The sequence below is a fragment of the Poromitra crassiceps genome (assembly GCF_964638095.1).
Source record: "Poromitra crassiceps genome assembly, chromosome: 13".
NCBI lineage: Eukaryota > Metazoa > Chordata > Actinopteri > Beryciformes > Melamphaidae > Poromitra > Poromitra crassiceps.
This window is the reverse complement of record NC_139644.1, coordinates 8,098,384-8,120,337: the sequence shown is the minus strand read 5'-3', so window position 1 is coordinate 8,120,337 and position 21,954 is coordinate 8,098,384. Positions and strand designations below refer to the sequence as shown.

The 21,954-nt window shown below is 41.8% G+C and overlaps 1 protein-coding gene and 1 long non-coding RNA gene across 2 annotated transcripts in view; one reads left to right on the top strand and one right to left on the bottom strand.

Annotated features, from left to right (window-relative positions):
* The window catches only part of LOC310788108 (junction plakoglobin-like), a gene marked incomplete at its 3' end in the record, with an annotated part of 171,731 nt that overhangs the window by 79,465 nt on the left and 70,312 nt on the right, over positions 1–21,954 (bottom strand). Inside the window, exons 2-3 of the mRNA XM_083649610.1 lie at positions 2,292–2,347; positions 749–961 (exon numbers count right to left, since the gene is read on the bottom strand). Coding sequence (XP_083505736.1) covers positions 749–961; positions 2,292–2,307 — 229 coding nt within the window. The 5' untranslated portion in view covers positions 2,308–2,347. The remainder of the gene's footprint in view (positions 1–748; positions 962–2,291; positions 2,348–21,954) is intronic.
* LOC310788113 lies at positions 16,115–20,181 on the top strand. The gene is made up of 4 exons (XR_014553288.1): positions 16,115–16,394; positions 17,399–17,631; positions 19,407–19,593; positions 19,968–20,181. It is a non-coding gene; the product is annotated as an uncharacterized lncRNA (long non-coding RNA).

Genomic DNA, 21,954 nt, shown 5'->3' with positions numbered 1-21,954 from the left:
CCTCACAGGAGCTCACAGGTCATCAGACAGGGGATACCCCCCTCACAGGAGCTCACAGGTCATCAGACAGGGGATACCCCCCACACAGGAGCTCACATGTCATCAGACAGGGGATACCCCCCTCACAGGAGCTCACAGGTCATCAGACAGGGGATACCCCCCCTCACAGGTCATCAGACAGGGGATACCCCCCCTCACAGGTCATCAGACAGGGGATACCCCCCTCACAGGAGCTCACAGGTCATCAGACAGGGGATACCCCCCTCACAGGAGCTCACAGGTCATCAGACAGGGGATACCCCCCTCACAGGAGCTCACATGTCATCAGACAGGGGACACCCCCCTCACAGGAGCTCACAGGTCATCAGACAGGGGATACCCCCCCTCACAGGAGCTCACAGCTCATCACTGTGCAGACTCCTAAATAGCGGATTTGAGATTTGAGATTTTAGCTTATATTTTACATTTTTGGTCTACTTAGGATTGATCTATTATTGTAACAGCAAAAATAATTTCTAATGACAATAATGTCTTTATGAACCTGTCATAATGCTGACAGGTCAATAAACAATAATAAACATAGAAGCACTGCTTATAAAATACTGTGTTATAAAATAACGTGAGTTATTTAAAACTTGCAAACGTCGTACGCAGTACACAGCCAGATGCTCGGTCTCCCGTGACATCATCAAAACTCATTTGCATGCAAATATGATTGTGGGAGTTTGATATGTTATGATAAGGTCACCTGTGGGGCTTTCCAGTCCGACGGCTGCCGTGTCTCCGCCCCCGCCGGCAGCGTGGGCGGGGCCGGCGGCGTTACTGTCGGCGTACTTTTTGCTGGCGCTGTAGTCGCTCTCGTCGTCCCGCACCGTCGTGGCTCCTGATTGGATGCCGGAGTCCGAGGCGTAGTAAGTCTGCTGCCACTCCGCCACTTTCACCACACTGTCCGCCTCACTCACTGAGGGAAGGAGTACAGTATATATTACTACTAGTACTACTGTTACTGTTACTACTGCTACTGCTACTGCTACTGCTACCACCACCACTACTACTACTACTACTACTATACTAGCCTACTACTACTAAATATAGCTGCAAGCGGCCATGAAGGGTTTAAGCCTTTTGTGAACGGTACTGACGTTGCAAGAAAAGTTGTGGCGTTACGGCTCACACCCGTTACGGCTCACACCTCCTAATGGTTGAATTGCACACAATTCGGTACACATGTTAGAAATGACATTCCATCCAGACAAGGCTGAGAAGTTTGGGAATGATTATGCAAATGTGTACCACATTTATTTAAATAGATAGGAGATACCCCCCCCCCCCCCCTGCATTTGTGGCGCCCGCTATTGTTCAAGCTTAAAACAGCTTTGATCACATGGTTGGAACCCTAACAATTATAGTACTGCAACTGCAATACTGCTACTACTACTACTGCAATTGATATTACTGCTAATGCTAATGATAACAAATATAGTCATTATCATCATTTACCTCTATTGGAAGAAGAAATATGTTTACTACTACTACTATGACTACTATGATGGCTTCTACTACAGCTACAACTACTAGTAGTAATATAAGTACTAATATCAGGTGCTTTACTCATTGGACAAGAACAAGGGCAATGTAATAATAAGAATCATCATTGTCTTCATCATCATCATCATCATCATCATCTAGCTCACACACTGCGGCAGCACGATAGCAGTATCTATGGCAGAAGAGAGTCTGGCTGTGGCCGGAGTGGATGGCTAATCCCTCGTCTGTGTTTCCCTATAGAATGCTGCTCTATTAGTGCACTAATTAGCGATAAATCACACGTGATTAATGAGTGAATTCAAATACTTAATACAGCATCATTAATCCTCAACCAGTCACATAAACACATGTTTCAGCTAACATCTGACACGTTACATCCTTCAAAGTCAACCACAGACTCCACAGACCTCAGTCAACATTTGACTCAGGTCGAGAAGAAAAAAATACGCCCCCCCCCCCCCCCCCTTATAAGGATTTTAAGAAACATCAATGAAAAAATGAATGTGCAAATTCACTTGTTAGGTCCCATGCAGAGCCCAGAAGAGGGTGTGACTTAGGCACTCTACGGTTATCCATTTTAAAATGGTATAGAAGATATATGGAGCGAGAGAGAGAGAGAGAGAGAGAGAGAGGGAGAGAGAGAGAGAGAGAAAGAGAGAGAGAGAGAGAGAGAGAGAAAGAGAGAAAGAGAGAAAGAGAGAGAGAGAGAGAGAGAGAGAGAGAGCAGTCTGTGGAGAACTTACTGTGCATGGACATCATCTCCGCTCAGGGTCGAGCGCTGCCTTCACTGACCTGTGACCTGCCGGGACACAGAGACATCATTAGGATTACCCACGGCCTTCTGGGACACTTTAGCAATTAGGAAACTTGTATTTAATTTCTCTTCCAACCCCCCCCACCCCCCACAAAAAAGTCCACAAGTGAATCCTTTTCAGAAGGATTATGTCTTTACATAATCGCCATATACCACAAAGTCTATTAAGGAATTAGTTTCTTCTCATAACCGTCTGATACACATTCGCTTGTACAAATTATTTATTTTTTCCAATTTTACCCCATTGTGTGTCTGATGTCTCTGAACCAATCACTAGTGACAACGTATCTGACAATTCACTAGTGACTAAGATATCTGAACCAATCACTAGTGACAATGTATCTGAACCAATCACTAGTGACGACGTATCTGAACCAATCACTAGTGATGACGTATCTGAACCAATCACTAGTGACGACGTATCTGAACCAATCACTAGTGACGACATATCTGAACCAATCACTAGTGACAACGTATCTGAACCAATCACTAGTGACGACGTATCTGAACCAATCACTAGTGACGACATATCTGAACCAATCACTAGTGACGACGTATCTGAACCAATCACTAGTGATGACGTATCTGAACCAATCACTAGTGATGACATATCTGAACCAATCACTAGTGATGACATATCTGAAGTAATCACTAGTGACTGAAGTATCTGAACCAATAGCAAAGGCTTTGACTGGCTCAATTGTTTCTCTGAGCGTGAACAAGCCATTAACTATTTAATTAAAGTCTCTCTGAATCACTCGACAAAATCTGATGAGGCATGAGATTCAGCAGTCTGGAACCAGGATCCATCAGCTCTGTCATCAAGTCTGCTAATTTCTCTCACAATAAACAAAAAACGCATCACACATTTGCCGTGTAAGTTGAAATGCTGCAAAATGCTGTAAAACTCGTCTCTGTCGCAGCTCCACTTTGGGAGTTAGATCAATAAGAACATATTTTATTTTTCCATTCTCTGCCTCTGTGTGTTCTGTTGCACCAGAAGTTTATAGATTCAGTCAATCAACCTGGCTGCACCAAGGACACATCCAACTATGCTGAAAGCACAGCTGATGTGTTCATTACCATATTGTTACACTGCATAATTTATATTTTCACATTTTTCTTTGCTTAAATCTCTTCTGCGGCTGCCGTCTCTGCACACCCTGCATTTATCTCATGGATTTTCACACATTTGTACATTTTCACCTAATTAATGCTAATGAACACGTTGTGTTGTGTTAAACACCGTCCATATCCTCCATTCTATTTTTGTCTCATAATTGTATATTTTCTCTGTATTATTTAATGCTGCACGACCCAATTTCCTGACAAAGAAGAAATTAAACGGAATCTAATTCAAGAATGTGCATTTTTCTCAAACTGCCATAATAACCACAGTGATACCCATCATCGCCCTCTCGGGTGTTATTGCCGGGGGGTTTCATAATGAAAGCCAGTAGCATCAATGTTGTGCAGCGTCTCTGAAGCTCCAGAGAGCTTATCTATTTCCCTTCTCTCATTCGCACAGCCGGCTGATCAAAGGTCAAAAACCTCTCGTCCTCCCTGCCCAGAGCCATTCACAGGCCCCGCCCCTTCACAGGCCCCGCCCTTCACAGGCCCGGCTGCCTGCTGGGAACTCACACCACAACTTAGAGGGTGATTAAGTGCTGCTGAGGAAGTGTGCGTGTGTGTGTGTGTGCATGTGTGTGTGTGCGTGTGTGTGTGTGTGTGTGCGTGCGCGTGTGTGCATGTGCGTGCGCAAGATGTCACCATGTTAGAGTGCAGTAAACCACGGGTCATGGACTTAATGAAATCACATGGGTTGTGTGTAAAGTAGTGTGTGTGTGTGTGTGTGTGCGTGTGGTGTGTGTGTGCGTGTGTTTGTTTGCGTGGGCGCATGTGCGTGACACACAGAAGGACGAGGGTGACATTTGAGACTGTGTCTGCTCTGTGTTGCAAACGCGATCGAATTCCCCCCTTCAGTCAACCACAGTATCTAATTCATGAGTCGAATTACACCTGTAGATGAGTGATGAGTGTGTGTGTGTGTGTGTGTCTGTGTGTGTGTGAGAGAGAGAGAGAGAGAGAGAGAGAGAGAGAACAGTGAAAATAGAATCAATAGATTCTCAGTCGCTCATCGTGGACACAAAGCAAGTTTTTGCAGGATAGGCATCCTCACCGATGACATCATCACTGAGCAGCAGTGTGGCGTGACACTGGCTGATGACATCATCACTGACCAGCAGTGTGGTGTGACACTGGCTGATGACATCATCACTGACCAGCAGTGTGGTGTGACACTGTGCTGGCTGATGACATCATCACTGACCAGCAGTGTGGCGTGACACTGTGCTGGCTGATGACATCATCACTGACCAGCAGTGTGGCGTGACACTGTGCTGGCTGATGACATCATCACTGACCAGCAGTGTGGCGTGACACTGGCTGATGACATCATCACTGACCAGCAGTGTGGCGTGACACTGGCTGATGACATCATCACTGACCAGCAGTGTGGCGTGACACTGGCTGATGACATCATCACTGACCAGCAGTGTGGCGTGACACTGGCTGATGACATCATCACTGACCAGCAGTGTGGCGTGACACTGGCTGATGACATCATCACTGACCAGCAGTGTGGTGTGACACTGTGCTGGCTGATGACATCATCACTGACCAGCAGTGTGGTGTGACACTGTGCTGGCTGATGACATCATCACTGACCAGCAGTGTGGTGTGACACTGTGCTGGCTGATGACATCATCACTGACCAGCAGTGTGGTGTGACACTGTGCTGGCTGATGACATCATCACTGACCAGCAGTGTGGTGTGACACTGTGCTGGCTGATGACATCATCACTGACCAGCAGTGTGGTGTGACACTGTGCTGGCTGATGACATCATCACTGACCAGCAGTGTGGCGTGACACTGCCTGATGACATCATCACTGACCAGCAGTGTGGTGTGACACTGTGCTGGCTGATCAATACTAAGCCGGCTGCAAAAAGCCATCTGATCAATAGCCATGATCATAGATAGATAGATATAGATAGATATTTTTATTCAAGTGTCGTGCACACAGGGTGCCCAGCCCGCATGGGCTTATAAGACACTAAAGACAACAATCTTGCAAGGTGTGTAAACAACTTGACATAAACATACAGTATGTATGCATACATATACACACACACAATGTGTATGCATATATAAACATATCCACACTGGATACATATACACAAACGTACACATTATAAAACTCAAATCAAATATACAGCATATTTTTTCTCTTTTCCCAGGCTTTAGAAATGAAATTGGCTGCATGGAATGCTCCCTTTCTAAAACATAATTCCAATTTTTTATAATCATCCAAATAAAAAAATTCATTATATAGCCAGCTCATTTTCTCGAAAAGCACATGTCTAAATTCATCATACAGAGGACAGAAGAACATAAAATGAATCTCATCAATGAATGTAGCTCTATAATGACACATGATAGGAGACCAACCTACTTTACAGAGGTTTATACAACTGTTAGTTCCGGCCAAGCGATTTGATTGGATAAGAAATGATGATATTTGCATTAACAGCACTGGATGGTTCACTGTATGTATATCACAGCTGTTCTAATGTAGCTGATTAGGCTGCATTCACAGCCTTTTCTTGGGAAAAGTAGCAACAGCGACATGGATACATTTGACCTTAATTATGAGCGGTCAGCTGAAATTGTGCTAACCTAAAAGCAGCTAGCTCAGCTAGCTTGCAGTCTGGAAACAGTTTACCTGTTGCTTGGCAACCCTTGGTGACACAGTCCCTGGAGCACAGGTCAGTGTCAGGGGAGCTGTCCGAGGTGCTGAACGTGGCAGAGCTCCAGCCTCGGTGCTGAACCTTGACTCACCTCCACACACAGTTTACCGGTGCTTTCGTCTGTCTCCTCTGTGAGAGTGTTCCTGAGCTGTTGCCTTTTGAAGACTGTTTATTTAGTTTAGCCTGTCGGATCTCTATCGACCAAGCAGAGCTGCTATTATAGTTTATTCCCTGCCCTGTTTCAGCAGTTGGTTTTGTTATTATTATTATTTTTTTTAAGAAGTCCAAATCTACAGCGTTGCACTGGTAGCGTTAGCACAATCCTGAGGGAACTGTTTTTGTTGGCGGAGACAAATAACAGTGTTTGTTACAAAATTGGATGTTGAGAAACTGAATTGATGAGCCGGGGGTTCCCCCATTTTAGCAGCAAGCTACAGTACGCACGCTCATGGAGGTATGACAGCTGTAAACAAAGGATTTCATTGGTCAAACGCAGTGTTGGGAGTAACTAGTTACTAAGTAACTAGTTACTGTAACTTAACTACTTCTTGCAGTAACTAGTAATGTAACTAATTACTTTTAAAATGTAGTAACTCAGTTACAGTTACTCCAATAGTAACTGGGCTAGTTACTTTAGGACATGAAAATAATGGACAACTTCCTGAATCCTTCACTTCAGGATTATCCCGTTTCTGATCCTCAGACCTCGTCCAGGGAGAGAGCTGCAGCTGCAGCCAGAGCCCCAGAGGCTAATGACCTTGGGTAGGCTATAAGCCTCCCCAATAAGTGAAGGTTCAATGCCACACTGTGGCACAGCAACACTAACATAATGTGTGCATTAATAACAATCGAAGCAGACTTTGAAAAGTATGCAAAAGTTACATTCCCTAGTAACTAATTACTTTGAAGTAACTAGTAACTTTAAGGTAATTAAATTACTTTTTGAGAGAAGTAACTAGTAACTGTAACTAATTGCCAATTTTCAGTAACTTGCCCAACACTGGTCAAATGTATTTTTCCCATGTGTGAACACTTTAGTATAACATTAAAGTTATCATCTGTAGCTTACAGGCAGCATTATCACCTCTAAACAGTTTATTTGTTGATGAGAAATGAATGATTGTGAGTCCAAAAGAGTAAAATCATTGTCAAAACTTTATTTAAAAGGGGGGGAGGGGAAGACGTGTAATCGGTTATTGATTTTTCTAAACGGATATGATTTAGTATCCGGTTATCCGTGTACACGGTGACACCCCTAGTCGTGACCAAACGTGCGAGGGTGATAAATTGCAAATACACATCAAATAGAGTCAGTTTACGTACAGATGCTATTTTGTATTAGAGTTAGAAATACGAAAAACGTTAGAAAAACGTTACATTTGTGGGGTCAACTGGATTAACACATTATGATGGATGAGCTATAGACATACAGTGGTATCACCGTTCATTTGCACACCTCACTGGTAAATAATTACTGCACCCCCCGCCCACACACACACACACACACACACACACACACACACACACACACACACACACACACACACACACACACACACACACACACACACACACACACACACACACACACTGCATGCTGGCCATGGCATAACAAGAATGCATGTAAATGAAAGTGGATACCAATGGAGTAGGTCACCACACCATGAGCATAGCAGGAACCTGACGTCCTGATCTCATGTTACTTGGGTAATCAGTTACTTCCACATTGCAAACATCAAATTTGGGAACAGTCACCGTCACCCCCCCCCCCTCTCTCTCTCTTTGCAGCTTAGTGTGGACGTGCCTCCTGAGGAGAGGCTGAGCGCTCTGTCAGCTTAGTGTGGACGTGCCTCCTGAGGAGAGGCTGAGCGCTCTGTCAGCTTAGTGTGGACGTGCCTCCTGAGGAGAGGCTGAGCGCTCTGTCAGCTTAGTGTGGACGTGCCTCCTGAGGAGAGGCTGAGCGTTCTGTCAGCTTAGTGTGGACGTGCCTCCTGAGGAGAGGCTGAGCGCTCTGTCAGCTTAGTGTGGACGTGCCTCCTGAGGAGAGGCTGAGCGTTCTGTCAGCTTAGTGTGGACGTGCCTCCTGAGGAGAGGCTGAGCGTTCTGTCAGCTTAGTGTGGACGTGCCTCCTGAGGAGAGGCTGAGCGCTCTGTCAGATCTGAGCCTCTGAGCCTCCGTAGCTCGCCGGTCCCACGCCTAATTAAAAGTGAGCGTCCCCGGCAGGATGTTCGTCCCCGGCAGGATGTTCGACATGTTCAAATGTCACGCAAAGTTTGTCGTCGGATGTCGCATGTTCCCCCGGTGGCTGTTTGAGGTAAGCACCTCAAAAGAGTTGAGACAGGACAAATTATCTCAGGAGGAAGGGAGAGGAGGAGAGTGAGAGAAGGAACAGATAGAGAAGGATTACACGTATATTATGTTATAGTCTGTTCCTTCTTTTTTCTATGCTGCTGTGTTTGTGCCTCTGCACCATGTTGATACTCCCAAAACAGCCCAATGGACAACAAGCTATATTTCAATAATATATCAATAATTCTGTCCATGTGGCCGCAGCTGGTGGAGTTCAACACATGCTGTGGGCATGGACACGAGGAAGCCCATTTCTGCCACGCAAACACACACATGCACACACACACGCACGCACGCACGGACACACACAGACGCACACACTTTACTGTACATACACAGTGTATGTACTGTGCATGGAAACTGTCCATTTTTGAAGATCATCTAAGTAGGGGTGTCACGATACACTCAGTTCACGATACGATACGTATCACGATACTGGGTTCACGATAACGATACGATACGATACGATTTTAACAATATTTTTTTAAACTTGAATAATGACAATATATGACTGGAAAAGTAGTATTTTATTTGAAATGCACAAATACAAAACATGCTGTTGTGGGAAATTGTTATTACAATAACAACTAGAAAAAACATGAGATTGGAGATAAGGCTTATCTTGAAATAGAATGAGTTACACCGTCACTTAGATTTACTTTGAACTAAAAGGTTTCTCAGCAGTATAAATTCTCATTATGCATCTTCAGTTTTTCTTCAAACTCAAACAACAAGACTTTTCTTAATCTATTTTTTATGCATCTTCAGTTTTTCCTGTCAAGTAAACAGTTTTGCCAGAAACTCAATTGAATAGTTTCTCTCCTGTATAACTTCTCATGTGTCTCTTCAGAGACTTGTTCAACTGAACTACTTTCCACACATTGAACTTCAACAAACAAAGACGTTTCTTTGTCTATTTCTTGGAGAGAAAAAAAAAAAAAAAAAATTTTTTTTTTTCTCTCGATTTGAGATTTCATCTCAACGATACATATCGTGACGTTTTACTATCGCGAAATTTCGTGGGACGATATATTGTGACACCCCTACATCTAAGTCATTATGAGAAACTTTCTCAAAATAATGGCTTAATATCTTAAAAAGAATGAGTTTGGAAATGAGCTTATATACAAATGTAACCAAAAGCGGAGCTGAAAAACCCCCAATACTATTACAAACTGGAGCCAGATGCTGCTGAGTAGTTTGCACTTATCTGCTGAGCGGAGAACGTTTGTCGCTCGTGTCTAGAGGTCTGTTTTAATTGAACATCGCAGCTTCATCTTCTGATTATTTTCATACGAGTCGATGCGGCAGGAAAGAGGAAACAAGCTGTGCACTATGAGGATGAATGCACAGGAGCCAGGAGACGACGACACGGCACGACGTTTCAGCAGCAAATTAATTTCAGAGGATGAGCAGCTGATTGGCTAGAGAGGGTGACAGCAATGTGCAGCTGATTGGCCAGAGGGTGACAGCACAGACCGTGGTTTCATATAATGGACCCCTAATTAGTCCGCACATTCGAGCCATGTGCCCACATTTGATGCATTTGTTTCTCTGACCCAAATATGAGAATATGTTTATTATTAGATATGAGAGAAAACTATCTGTACAGAGATCACTGAGGCACTACGATCAAAACAATCATTCTTCTACATGACATTCTTTAAGTGTGTTAACTTCTTAAATAATGCTGAGGTTGAATGATTCATCCACTTGATGGAGGACCTCCTGGAATCTTCTGAAGGAGCCCTGATACCTCCTGGACGTTGAGAACCACTGAGGAGGAGGACATTTTAAACTGCCGTGTGAAACTGAACCTGGAATCGAGTACGAGAATCGAGTACGGCAGGAATGAGTCCGGTAGTAGCACGTCCGGTACGTGAAAAAGGCAATGGGATTTTTCTATGGAGATGTTGGTTAAATGCGTGAAATAAGGTCTGTGGTTAACAAACGCTTATGAAACAGTGAAGTTTGTGTTCAGCAAGATTATCTCAAGTTCAAGTTTATTTTGCCATTTGCATTAAAATTGGCATCAAAATGCATTGGAATTTCTTGTTCACAAGCCACACACAAAATACAAGAGCAACACACATAGGACAGTACAAAAAAAAGAACAGGGTAAAACATGGGTACAGTCAGCATGTCGGCTGAGTGCAACGGTTGTAAAAGGAATAAAAGTAAGCGAAATGAGTAAAATCAGATCAAATCAATAAAGTGCAATGTGCTAAGTGCTATTCCGGGTAGCAAGTCTGCACATTAAGACAAGGATAAGAGATATAAAAGGTAGAATAAAATAGAGTAATAAAAACAACAAAATACTTCAAACAATAAGGTATAAGATAAAGTGCACTGGTGCGTGGTGCTACTAATTTATTTAGGAATCGTACCGCCTCTGGGAAGAAGCTGTTTACCAGCCTACTTGTACGAACCTTGTGCTTCGTTGTTCTGTCAGGGCAGCGCTCCCAGCGGTAGCGTCTACCTGAGGGTAGCTGGGTGATGAGGTGATGATCTCTTCAGAAATGAGGACCACTTTTATGACTTTTGAAGTGTAAATGTGCTTTTTTAAAGGCGATTTTCAGAAAACGCTTCAAAAGTCATAAACCTGGTCATCGTTTATGAAGATTATTCTGCTGAACACAGCATGTCCAAGCTAATGCTAGCTAGCGAATGCAGTGGTAGCTGCATTTCCAGGTGTGTCAACTGCCAAGAGCCAACAAGAAGGAAACCTAGAGAGGAATGGGGACAGAAACATTATAGCGCTAAGTAGGCTAATCTTAAAAAGGCTGCAGAGGAAGTACATTGCTAGAATCTGTTGTGTCAGATTATTGAGATTATTCTGTCAGGGTTAATTTTGCAATAATGACTAACATTACTTACGAAGCCCTGATTAGGAGATTACAATTCTACCTTAATTCACACTGGATTATTGCAGCCTACCACCCACTGTCTAAAACTTGAGGACCTGTGTGTCTCCAAGGACTTCGGAAGAACCGCTTTTAAGTTTGGCGGTCCGCATACTTGGAATATTTTACAGGGTTGTTTATGATTCCCTTTGAGTCAAAGATATCAACTCTGGTTAACCTTAAGTGCACCTGTTTAAATGATGTGAGGATGGACTGTGTGATTCTATTTTTTGTTTGTTTATTTAGTTGTTTATCTATTCATAATTCATGGCTTTCATCTTTGGTGTTATTTGTGATTTTCTGTACTGTACTTGCAATCTCGGCACCACGGGGAAAAAGGTTCTCAACCCTCAGTGTATATCTTCTGAGAACTAAATGAACTCAGTGCATCTCCTGAGAACTAAATAAACTCAGTGTATCTTCTGAGAACTAAATGAACTCAGTGTATCTTCTGAGAACTAAATGAACTCAGTGCATCTCCTGAGAACTAAATAAACTCAGTGTATCTCCTGAGAACTAAATGAACTCAGTGTATCTTCTGAGAACTAAATGAACTCAGTGTATCTTCTGAGAACTAAATGAACTCAGTGTATCTTCTCAGAACTAAATAAACTCAGTGTATCTTCTGAGAACTAAATTAACTCAGTGTATCTTCTGATAACTAAATTAACTCAGTGTATCTTCTGAGAACTAAATAAACTCAGTGTATATCTTCTGAGAACTAAATTAACTCAGTGTATCTCCTGAGAACTAAATAAACTCAGTGTATATCTTCTGAGAACTAAATAAACTCAGTGTATCTTCTGATAACTAAATTAACTCAGTGTATCTCCTGAGAACTAAATGAACTCAGTGTATCTTCTGATAACTAAATGAACTCAGTGTATCTTCTGATAACTAAATGAACTCAGTGTATCTTCTGAGAACTAAATGAACTCAGTGTATCTTCTGAGAACTAAATGACCTCAGTGTATCTCCTGAGAACTAAATGAACTCAGTGTATCTTCTGAGAACTAAATGAACTCAGTGTATCTCCTGAGAACTAAATGAACTCAGTGTATCTCCTGATAACTAAATGAACTCAGTGTATCTTCTGAGAACTAAATGAACTCAGTGCATCTCCTGAGAACTAAATAAACTCAGTGTATCTTCTGAGAACTAAATAAACTCAGTGTATCTTCTGAGAACTAAATAAACTCAGTGTATCTTCTGAGAACTAAATAAACTCAGTGTATCTCCTGAGAACTAAATGAACTCAGTGTATCTTCTGAGAACTAAATAAACTCAGTGTATCTTCTGAGAACTAAATAAACTCAGTGTATCTTCTGAGAACTAAATGAACTCAGTGTATCTTCTGAGAACTAAATAAACTCAGTGTATCTTCTGAGAACTAAATAAACTCAGTGTATCTCCTGAGAACTAAATGAACTCAGTGTATCTTCTGAGAACTAAATAAACTCAGTGTATCTTCTGAGAACTAAATAAACTCAGTGTATCTTCTGAGAACTAAATGAACTCAGTGTATCTTCTGAGAACTAAATGAACTCAGTGTATCTTCTGAGAACTAAATGAACTCAGTGTATCTTCTGAGAACTAAATGAACTCAGTGTATCTTCTGAGAACTAAATGAACTCAGTGTATCTTCTGAGAACTAAATGAACTCAGTGTATCTCCTGATAACTAAATGAACTCAGTGTATCTTCTGAGAACTAAATTAACTCAGTGTATCTCCTGAGAACTAAATGAACTCAGTGTATCTTCTGAGAACTAAATAAACTCAGTGTATCTTCTGAGAACTAAATGAACTCAGTGTATCTTCTGAGAACTAAATAAACTCAGTGTATCTTCTGAGAACTAAATGAACTCAGTGTATCTTCTGAGAACTAAATAAACTCAGTGTATCTTCTCAGAACTAAATAAACTCAGTGTATCTTCTGATAACTAAATGAACTCAGTGTATCTTCTGAGAACTAAATAAACTCAGTGTATCTTCTGAGAACTAAATAAACTCAGTGTATCTTCTGAGAACTAAATGAACTCAGTGTATATCTTCTGAGAACTAAATGAACTCAGTGTATATCTTCTGAGAACTAAATAAACTCAGTGTATCTTCTGATAACTAAATACACTCAGTGTATCTTCTGAGAACTAAATAAACTCAGTGTATCTTCTGAGAACTAAATAAACTCAGTGTATCTTCTGATAACTAAATGAACTCAGTGTATCTCCTGAGAACTAAATAAACTCAGTGTATCTTCTGAGAACTAAATGAACTCAGTGTATCTTCTGAGAACTAAATAAACTCAGTGTATCTTCTGAGAACTAAATTAACTCAGTGTATCTTCTGATAACTAAATAAACTCAGTGTATCTTCTGAGAACTAAATGAACTCAGTGTATCTTCTGATAACTAAATAAACTCAGTGTATCTCCTGAGAACTAAATAAACTCAGTGTATCTTCTGAGAACTAAATAAAGGTTGATCATGACTTTGTAAGCCCAACACTTAGTTCCCACCTCACACCTACCTCCCTGATGGGACTCGAACTGCTGACTTGTTTTAATGCGTTTTAAACACAGAACACATTCAACCTTCAGGAGGAGCTCACGTCTGGAACAAATCACTACTCTCTGGAAAAGCTACAGTTTTCCTCTTTTTCTACCTGGAACTGAACGTCTCCACAGCCATTATGTACCCGCTTAGCTATGACATCCGGCTGTGTTGAAACCTCTAACCGTGTCGTTCCAAATCCTGCACAGGAGGAAACACACCTGCTACTGGAAAAGTGACATTTATGCCACTTTTACACCACATGGTAGTGGCTCAAATCAACCTGACTCTCTTTTGGTAGTAGCGCCTGGTTTTACACTGCAGATAGGCAGCCTCTCTGCATCATTGTGGAGAGTGACATCAGAAGCTGTGGAGAGTGACATCAGAAGCTGCCTCTCTGCATCACTGTGAAGAGTGACATCAGAAGCTGCCTCTCTGCATCACTGTGGAGAGTGACATCAGAAGCTGCCTCTCTGCATCACTGTGAAGAGTGACATCAGAAGCTGCCTCTCTGCATCACTGTGAAGAGTGACATCAGAAGCTGCCTCTCTGCATCACTGTGGAGAGTGACATCAGAAGCTGTGGAGAGTGACATCAGAAGCTGCCTCTCGGCATCACTGTGAAGAGTGACATCAGAAGCTGCCTCTCTGCATCACTGTGGAGAGTGACATCAGAAGCTGTGGAGAGTGACATCAGAAGCTGCCTCTCTGCATCACTGTGGAGAGTGACATCAGAAGCTGCCTCTCTGCATCACTGTGAAGAGTGACATCAGAAGCTGCCTCTCTGCATCACTGTGGAGAGTGACATCAGAAGCTGTGGAGAGTGACATCAGTATGAAGAGAATTCGGGAGCAAAATGTGTTGTAGTTGGAGTACATATTCACAAATGTGTATCAGTAGTTACAAATGTGTATCAGTGAATTTGTAGTTGTATTACATAGTCACAAATGTGTATCAGTGAATTTGTAGTTGTAGAAAACTTATAGATTTTTTTTTCTCTCTCCCACAAACACAACACAACAGTTACACCTTCTCAAATTCTTCATTACAGGTGCACAAAACCTATTATAGAAATCACAAAACAAGAAACACACACAGTCACATTTTTGCACATACCGATGCGGTGAAGTAGGTGCAAAACACATTTACCTACCCGTATCAAATAATTTGAACAACTGTAAATGCACAGATTATGAGTCACAAATAGATAGTACAATCTGTAAACACTAAAACACGATCCACAATTGAAACCAAAATCCACAAATAGATTTAAAATCCACAAATAGATTTAAAATCCACAAACAAACACATCATGATCCACAAATGGAAAACATGTTCCACAAATAGATTATAAATCCACGTCATGATCCACAAATAGAATTCAGTGACTTGTACTTCAAAACCAGAATTTCTGTGTGTGGATCGCTATGCTAGGTGTTCAAGTGTTGAATTGCTGTTTGCACATCACAGTGTGTGTGTGGAAAGCATTGCATTTGTCTACAAATCTTTTTGCTACATGTTTACCACAGGCAAGACAGATTCGATCCACACGTGTAATCAGCCAATCAGGGGGGATCGCATGCTATGGGATGTCCCGCCTCCTCAATAACCCCTCCAAAATAAGAGTTTGATTCAGTCAGAACGTCTTAGCACATCCAGCATCACCGGTAATATGGTCAGTAAAGTGTCACCGAGCAGCTACATAGATGATAACCAAACAGGCCGACGTTATTGTTCATGTAGGCCTACTTGTTTGCCGTGTGCCTTTTATCGTCAGCTAGTCTTGCTTGCCAGCCTCTGTTTCGCACTGTTGGTCAGCTAACTTTAACCAGATTAGCCCTACTAATGCTATAAAACGACTACTAAAACAGATATATTTGCATTGGGAATAATATTTCTTGTCTAATATGAAGGCGAGTTTAACTTGGGTTCTTGAGTTTTGGGTGGTGTAATGTGGGGGTAACTTTATAATGCATTAACGTTCTCAATCCCCAGTAATAGACGGTTTCTGAATATAGCCTAATATACTAACACCTGTTTGATTTGAGCTTGTAACGTAGCATTGTTATCCCGTGTTTTGATACGTGTTTCCACACGGACGTGTTAGAGTGTGACACACAGTCATACAGTGTGAGATCCATGCGGTCGTTTCAGGTAAAGCTGTACCAAACTAATGTTAAACAGTGTACGCTGTAAACTGGATCAAGTGCTTTAATCGTCCATTCTGTGAGATAAGACAGAATGAAACATGGTGGCAGTGGGAAACTCAGAGTGACAGTAACATGAAAAAACGAACTTTTGCATTGCAGCTAACTAGCTAGCAAACAAGCTAACGTCTGGCACAAGGTTGGCAGGAACGCCACGGGAGATGGAGACAGACACAGAGGAGGCTCTGGACAGCCACCAGAGAAAGATGGAAGGTATTGTGAAATGTTTTGTCTTACAGTAATAGGCGCTCGTTTTTAAATGCCTCTGGGACTATAGATATTCGATCAGCATCGTCACAGTCGCTGCAGTCATATTGTTGACATACAGTCCTGCACGCACAGCTATAGTAGGCTATAACAGCTGTATTGTCGTTTCTGTTGCATTAAGATCTATTACAAAATAGCGATGGTGATGACAACAATAAAAAACCCAGGGTTGTTGCTTGTATGCTGCCGTTAATGCCTGTAATAAACAAAAGAAAAAACGAGGAGAACAGACTTTGCTGTGAGGAGCTGGCTGGTTTCACCTGTCTCTATCCACTCTATGTCAACAACATGGACACAGCTACAGTGATGACACTGATCGAATACTATATTGGTTCCAAGTGCCACTGAGATTAGGATTTAATGTCTGCACATGATCATAATGTGGTAAAGTAAAATAAGATCACACAAAAGAAAAAGGAGTGTGACACCAGGCAAGCTGTGAACCAAACTGGATAAAGTGCTTTAATCCCATCCTGTGAGATAAGGCAGAATGAAACAGAGTTTAACATAGTTGTTTAAACAGTCCATGCCACATGCATTTCCTACCAATGTGATGCTTACACGTCATTTATTGGCTCTGTGTCATTTGATTGTAATCACCTGTTATTTCCTACCGACATGGCCATGTGGTGATTTAACAGTATCAGTATCAATAGACAGCCATCAGTCCTGTAACTTCTGTATACAGGCACTGATCTGAACAGAGCCAAATGGAGGCAGGAGTCATAGATTAGAGGAGACAGACCTGCAGAGTTTAGGTTCAATGTGGACAAATTAATAAAGCTAAAATAAATGTCCCTATTCTATATATAGGTTGTTTGGTCTGGTGAAACGTTTGTCATATTAAGTCAAGTGCCATGCTCATGGGCACCTCAGCAGTAGTTATTGACTATTGAGCAGTAGTTATTGACGAGTGGCCATATGACATTGTGTCTGTCTGTATCTGGCAGGCTGGGTCTCCGGGGCAGCCCTCACCATGGCCGATGCGCCAGGGACCAGTCGGTCCGCGTCTTCCTCTTCAGACGAGGAGGAAACCGCCGCTGCTCCTCCTACCTCCTGTCACTGCCCTCCTTCAAGGACATGGACAATGGGAGGGGAGAAGGAGGGGTGTGGGGCCGTGTTCAGATACCTGAGCAGAGCTGGCCTGCATGACCGTCTGTAAGGCCAAGGCCCGGTACAAGTGGTAAGTGACACATACACACAAACTCTAAATCTGCTCTTCTGCAAGTTCATATGCAACAATGCTTGCAGCTACACTCAGCATGTTTCAGTGTTATGTGTAGGAACTAGGGATGTTCATTTTGAAAATTTTCCAAAATCGATAATCGGTGAGAATTAACGATCAATTATCGATTATCGATTTTATTAATACTTAGAAAATTTTCAATATTTTCATTTTTTTTTTTTTTTTTTTTTTTTTTTTTTTTAACAAAATGAATGCCTATGGCAGAAAATACGAAAGACAACGTGTTCTCCTCAATTAACTCTTTATTTCAATGTGTCTCCTCTCCAACACTGCTGTCCCCGGCGCATGCCGGTGTGAATTTCTCATGTTTAAAACAGTTTTGTTGGCACAAAGGCCCATGCCCAGCCAGAAAACTAGAGACTATATGAAGCTCCACCTCACGTTAGTCGGCTGTGCAATGGAGTGGGGCGAGGAGGAACGAATTCCACCCAAACCTAGTCCAAAAAAAAAAAAAAAAAAAAATTTTTTTTTTTTTTTTTTTTTTTTTTTTAATAATTAAAAAATCGATCCAAATGCCACAGGATCGATTCCAATCCTTAACGATCGATTATCGATTTTCGATAATTGATGAACATCCCTAGTAGGAACTGCGACAGGCGTCTGTGGAGCCTTGGGGATGTGTACCAAAGTCGACGCTGCGTGCGGCACAGATCAATTAATTTACCCACGAAGCTTGCATTTTAGGTCGTTCCATTTGATTGACCAGTCATAGAAACATGGTTGGTGCAGGGAATTTACAGCAATATCGAGAGTATAGGCTATAACCTGCTATCAATTGTATTTAAGCTCAATAAACAGATCTAATATGTGTCAGAGAGGGATGTAACGATAACCGGTTTTAATGATAACCGTGATAAAATTCCTTACGATAACCGTACCGTTTCACATTTTCATTATCATTAAAACCGTGGTACCGTGATTACCGTGTTACCGTGATTACAGTGCTTTGAAAAACATGGTAAATACTGATAAATTAATTAGGTTCCTTTTGTCTTCTTTTCAATTAGGTTTTTAGTTTTCTTATTTTCAGACAAATTAGAGTAGGTGTTATTTTACCTGCTGACGGTTTCCGCAAATACTGTGGTAAATACTGTCCATCATCAACCAAAGTTGGCAACCATCTCCCGAATGCAAACGTGCAGCCTTCGAGAAATTATTTCAGTGAGTGTGTCAATCCTTTTTGGGTCTGAGTTTTCAATATAAAACGTAAAATGATTTCAGTGAGTCTTCTCAGTACTTTTTGAACATTTTCAGCAATTTTTTATGAATAGCGTGATAATACGATAACCGTGATAATTTTGCTCACGATAATCATGATGTGAAATTTTCATACCGATACATCTCTAGTGTCAGGTATTTATTCCAATTGTCCGGCAAACTGAAATCATGCTGGACATGTCCAGCACTGTTCTTGTCTAACGGAAATGGTGCTCTCTACATCTGTCCTGGAATCCTTGGCAAAGAAACAGCTGAACTGTCTGCTTACCTGGGTACCAGGTAGAAATGCAAAGACTTGCATACATATACAGTACATACAAACACTCATACATAGTCGCTCAAAGTTAATTGTTTTCTAGAGAACACACACTCAACAGAAACATACTTGGCCTACCATTACCAATTTATCTCCCCCGTTCTTTTCCCCTCTCTCCCCTCCCCTCTCTTTTCCACTGTGTCTTTCTGCCTCTCCCCCATTCCTCCCTCTCTCTCAGGCAGGTCTGAGGGAGTTGAGGATGGCCGGTCTGTCCTGGTCCTGTCTGTCGGCATTGGGCTCGCCTACTCTGCCATCCCTCCGACAGCTGGATCTGCGCTGGTGTGAAGGCCTCGAAGATGCACAAATTAAGGGCATCATCACCCCGCCTGGTTACAGTGAAAACACACCGCAAGCGTCTCCTGCACGTAAGCTGCGCGGCGCGACCTTGAAATGGGGTAGAAATGTTATAGTTCTTCATTATGTCACCGTGACCATACTGTAGATTAGTTATGAATGAAATCCTGAAAAATTAACTTTTGATGTGAAACAGTGTGAAAAACGAAATAAATTAGATTTTTGTGATTTCATTTGGTGCATACATTATTAAATAGGTGCACTGAATACCCAGATATGTGGTGTAACTGCTGACATGGGAGTGACTTTACTGACCTCTTCAACTCTGTCCACCCGTTGAAAACTTCTAACATAACGTCTAATATCTCTTCCTCTCCTCTCCTGTGTGTGTGTGTGTGTGTGTGTCTGTGTCTGTCTGTGTCTGCCAACCACTCCGGGTGACCAGTGAGTTTGATGGGAACGTACAAAATCATCCACAAGTTTATCGGAGGTATCGTGCAGCTGCGACAAGATCGACACACTGACTGAGGAGGGCCTTCCACAAGCTGACCAGTGGCCAAAAAGCTCTCTCAAGGCTGCACTTTTACAAGAATTGTCGCTAACTTTTTGAGTTAGCATGGGTCTTTGAAATTCTTGAAAGTTTGTGAATTTGAAAAATAAAAATCAAGCCATTCAAAGTTTTTGAAAATAAACATTGGTGATTGAAAGTAATTTAATTTAAGGTTTTTCCTCCATAGACAATTACAAGAGGGCTGGCTCGATCAGATTTCTGAAGTGAAAAAGTATTTTCTAACAAGCGTTGCAATTGGTCGATTTCTGTCATTTGCAATTGCAACTAAGATGACACTGTTGAGAAATGTTGACACATCCTAGCCTCTCTTTTCAATCATTTGTGAGCTTCGGTTCTCAATATAAAAAGTGTTGCAACAGTAATTAACCTTGGTCCATGTCTCAAAACTTTGCCGTGCTGAGTCCTTGAATTTGGGGAATTAGGCCTTGAGAGGTCCTTGAATTTGATGTTGAAGGTGGTGTGGCAGCCCTGGTCAAGATCAAATTAAAATGGTATAACAATTAATTGTACCCAGTGTACTGAAATGAGCTGTCTGATCTAACTGATGCTGATAACCGCCACAAACTTCCTCCAGCAGGACAAGAACACATGCTGTCATCTCAGGTGGTGTATTTGTAGTTTCAAAGGTGATCTGAAGAAATTGATGTCAATACTTTTAAATATTAACTATTTTATATATAAAAACAAACATTAAAAGCTGTTATGTGTCTTTCATGATCTAGGTCAATTTCAGAAAGCAGTGTCCTGTCTTGTCTGAGGTGAAATGCGAATTAACTAGAGTCACATGATTAAATGTTTCATGTCCTCTAAGCAGTGGTTTGCAACATGGGGTCCTTGAAAGGGTCACCAGCAATTTGGTGAATTGTTAAACTTCTGCATTATTTCATTTACAAGAAGTTAACAGAATGTACAAGAATGACTACTGATCATCATGTCTATCTGTACCTACAAGTAGCAGTAGATAGTCATGGAATCTGGACAAAATCATATATCTAACAATAGAAAAATATCAGATTTGGGTCTGAGACAGTCTCACTGGAAGGGGGGGGGGGGTCTGCAATGCGAATTGAATTAGGGTTCCTTGATTTGAAAAAGGTTCAAAATCACTATACAGGGGGAGTGTCACTAAGATAAATTCTCTTTTTCAGAATTGCCCTGTTCTCACACAGCAGCTCCACTGGAGCATTTGGGGTTAAGGGCCTTGCTCAAGGGCACCTCAGTGGTGGTAATGGACGGTGCAAGACTGCCTTTTCCCCACCCAGATGTCTCTTGCCGGTCCCGGGGATTGAACTAATGACAGTCACAAGCTCGCTTCTCTAACCTTTAACTTTAGACAGCCATTGAGCATCTGACCATAATGAATGTTACCACTTTCCCTGCAATAATAATTGAGACTGAAGACTATAAACGCACAAATGCATCGTTGATAAGTATTTTATTAAAGCATACTTTGAAGATAATCTTAACAGAAAACTGACACAAATTAGACCACAGACCCTCATTTGATACGATTTTGTCCCAGGGTCACCCATTTGATAGTATTTTAGCTTTTGTGATGACCCACTCTCCTGGCTGTCTTGCTGGAGCCTGGTGTTGGGGTTATTTGGCTGATTGGGTGCACTGGGCCCGGTGTGTGAGTGGAGTGGGAGGGTGGGTATTACAGAAAGTGTATTAATCCCACCACTTACATTGTGTTACTTATAGTTGAATTTGCAATTTGCATAGTTTGGTTTGCATCCATGTAGCCATTTACATGTAACGGTGCTGCTGGATAAGGTTACATGTTCTCAATCAGGAATCAGAAACGTTGACTGAATCAGGCTCTTATTTTGGAGGGGTTATTGAGGAGGCGGGACATCCC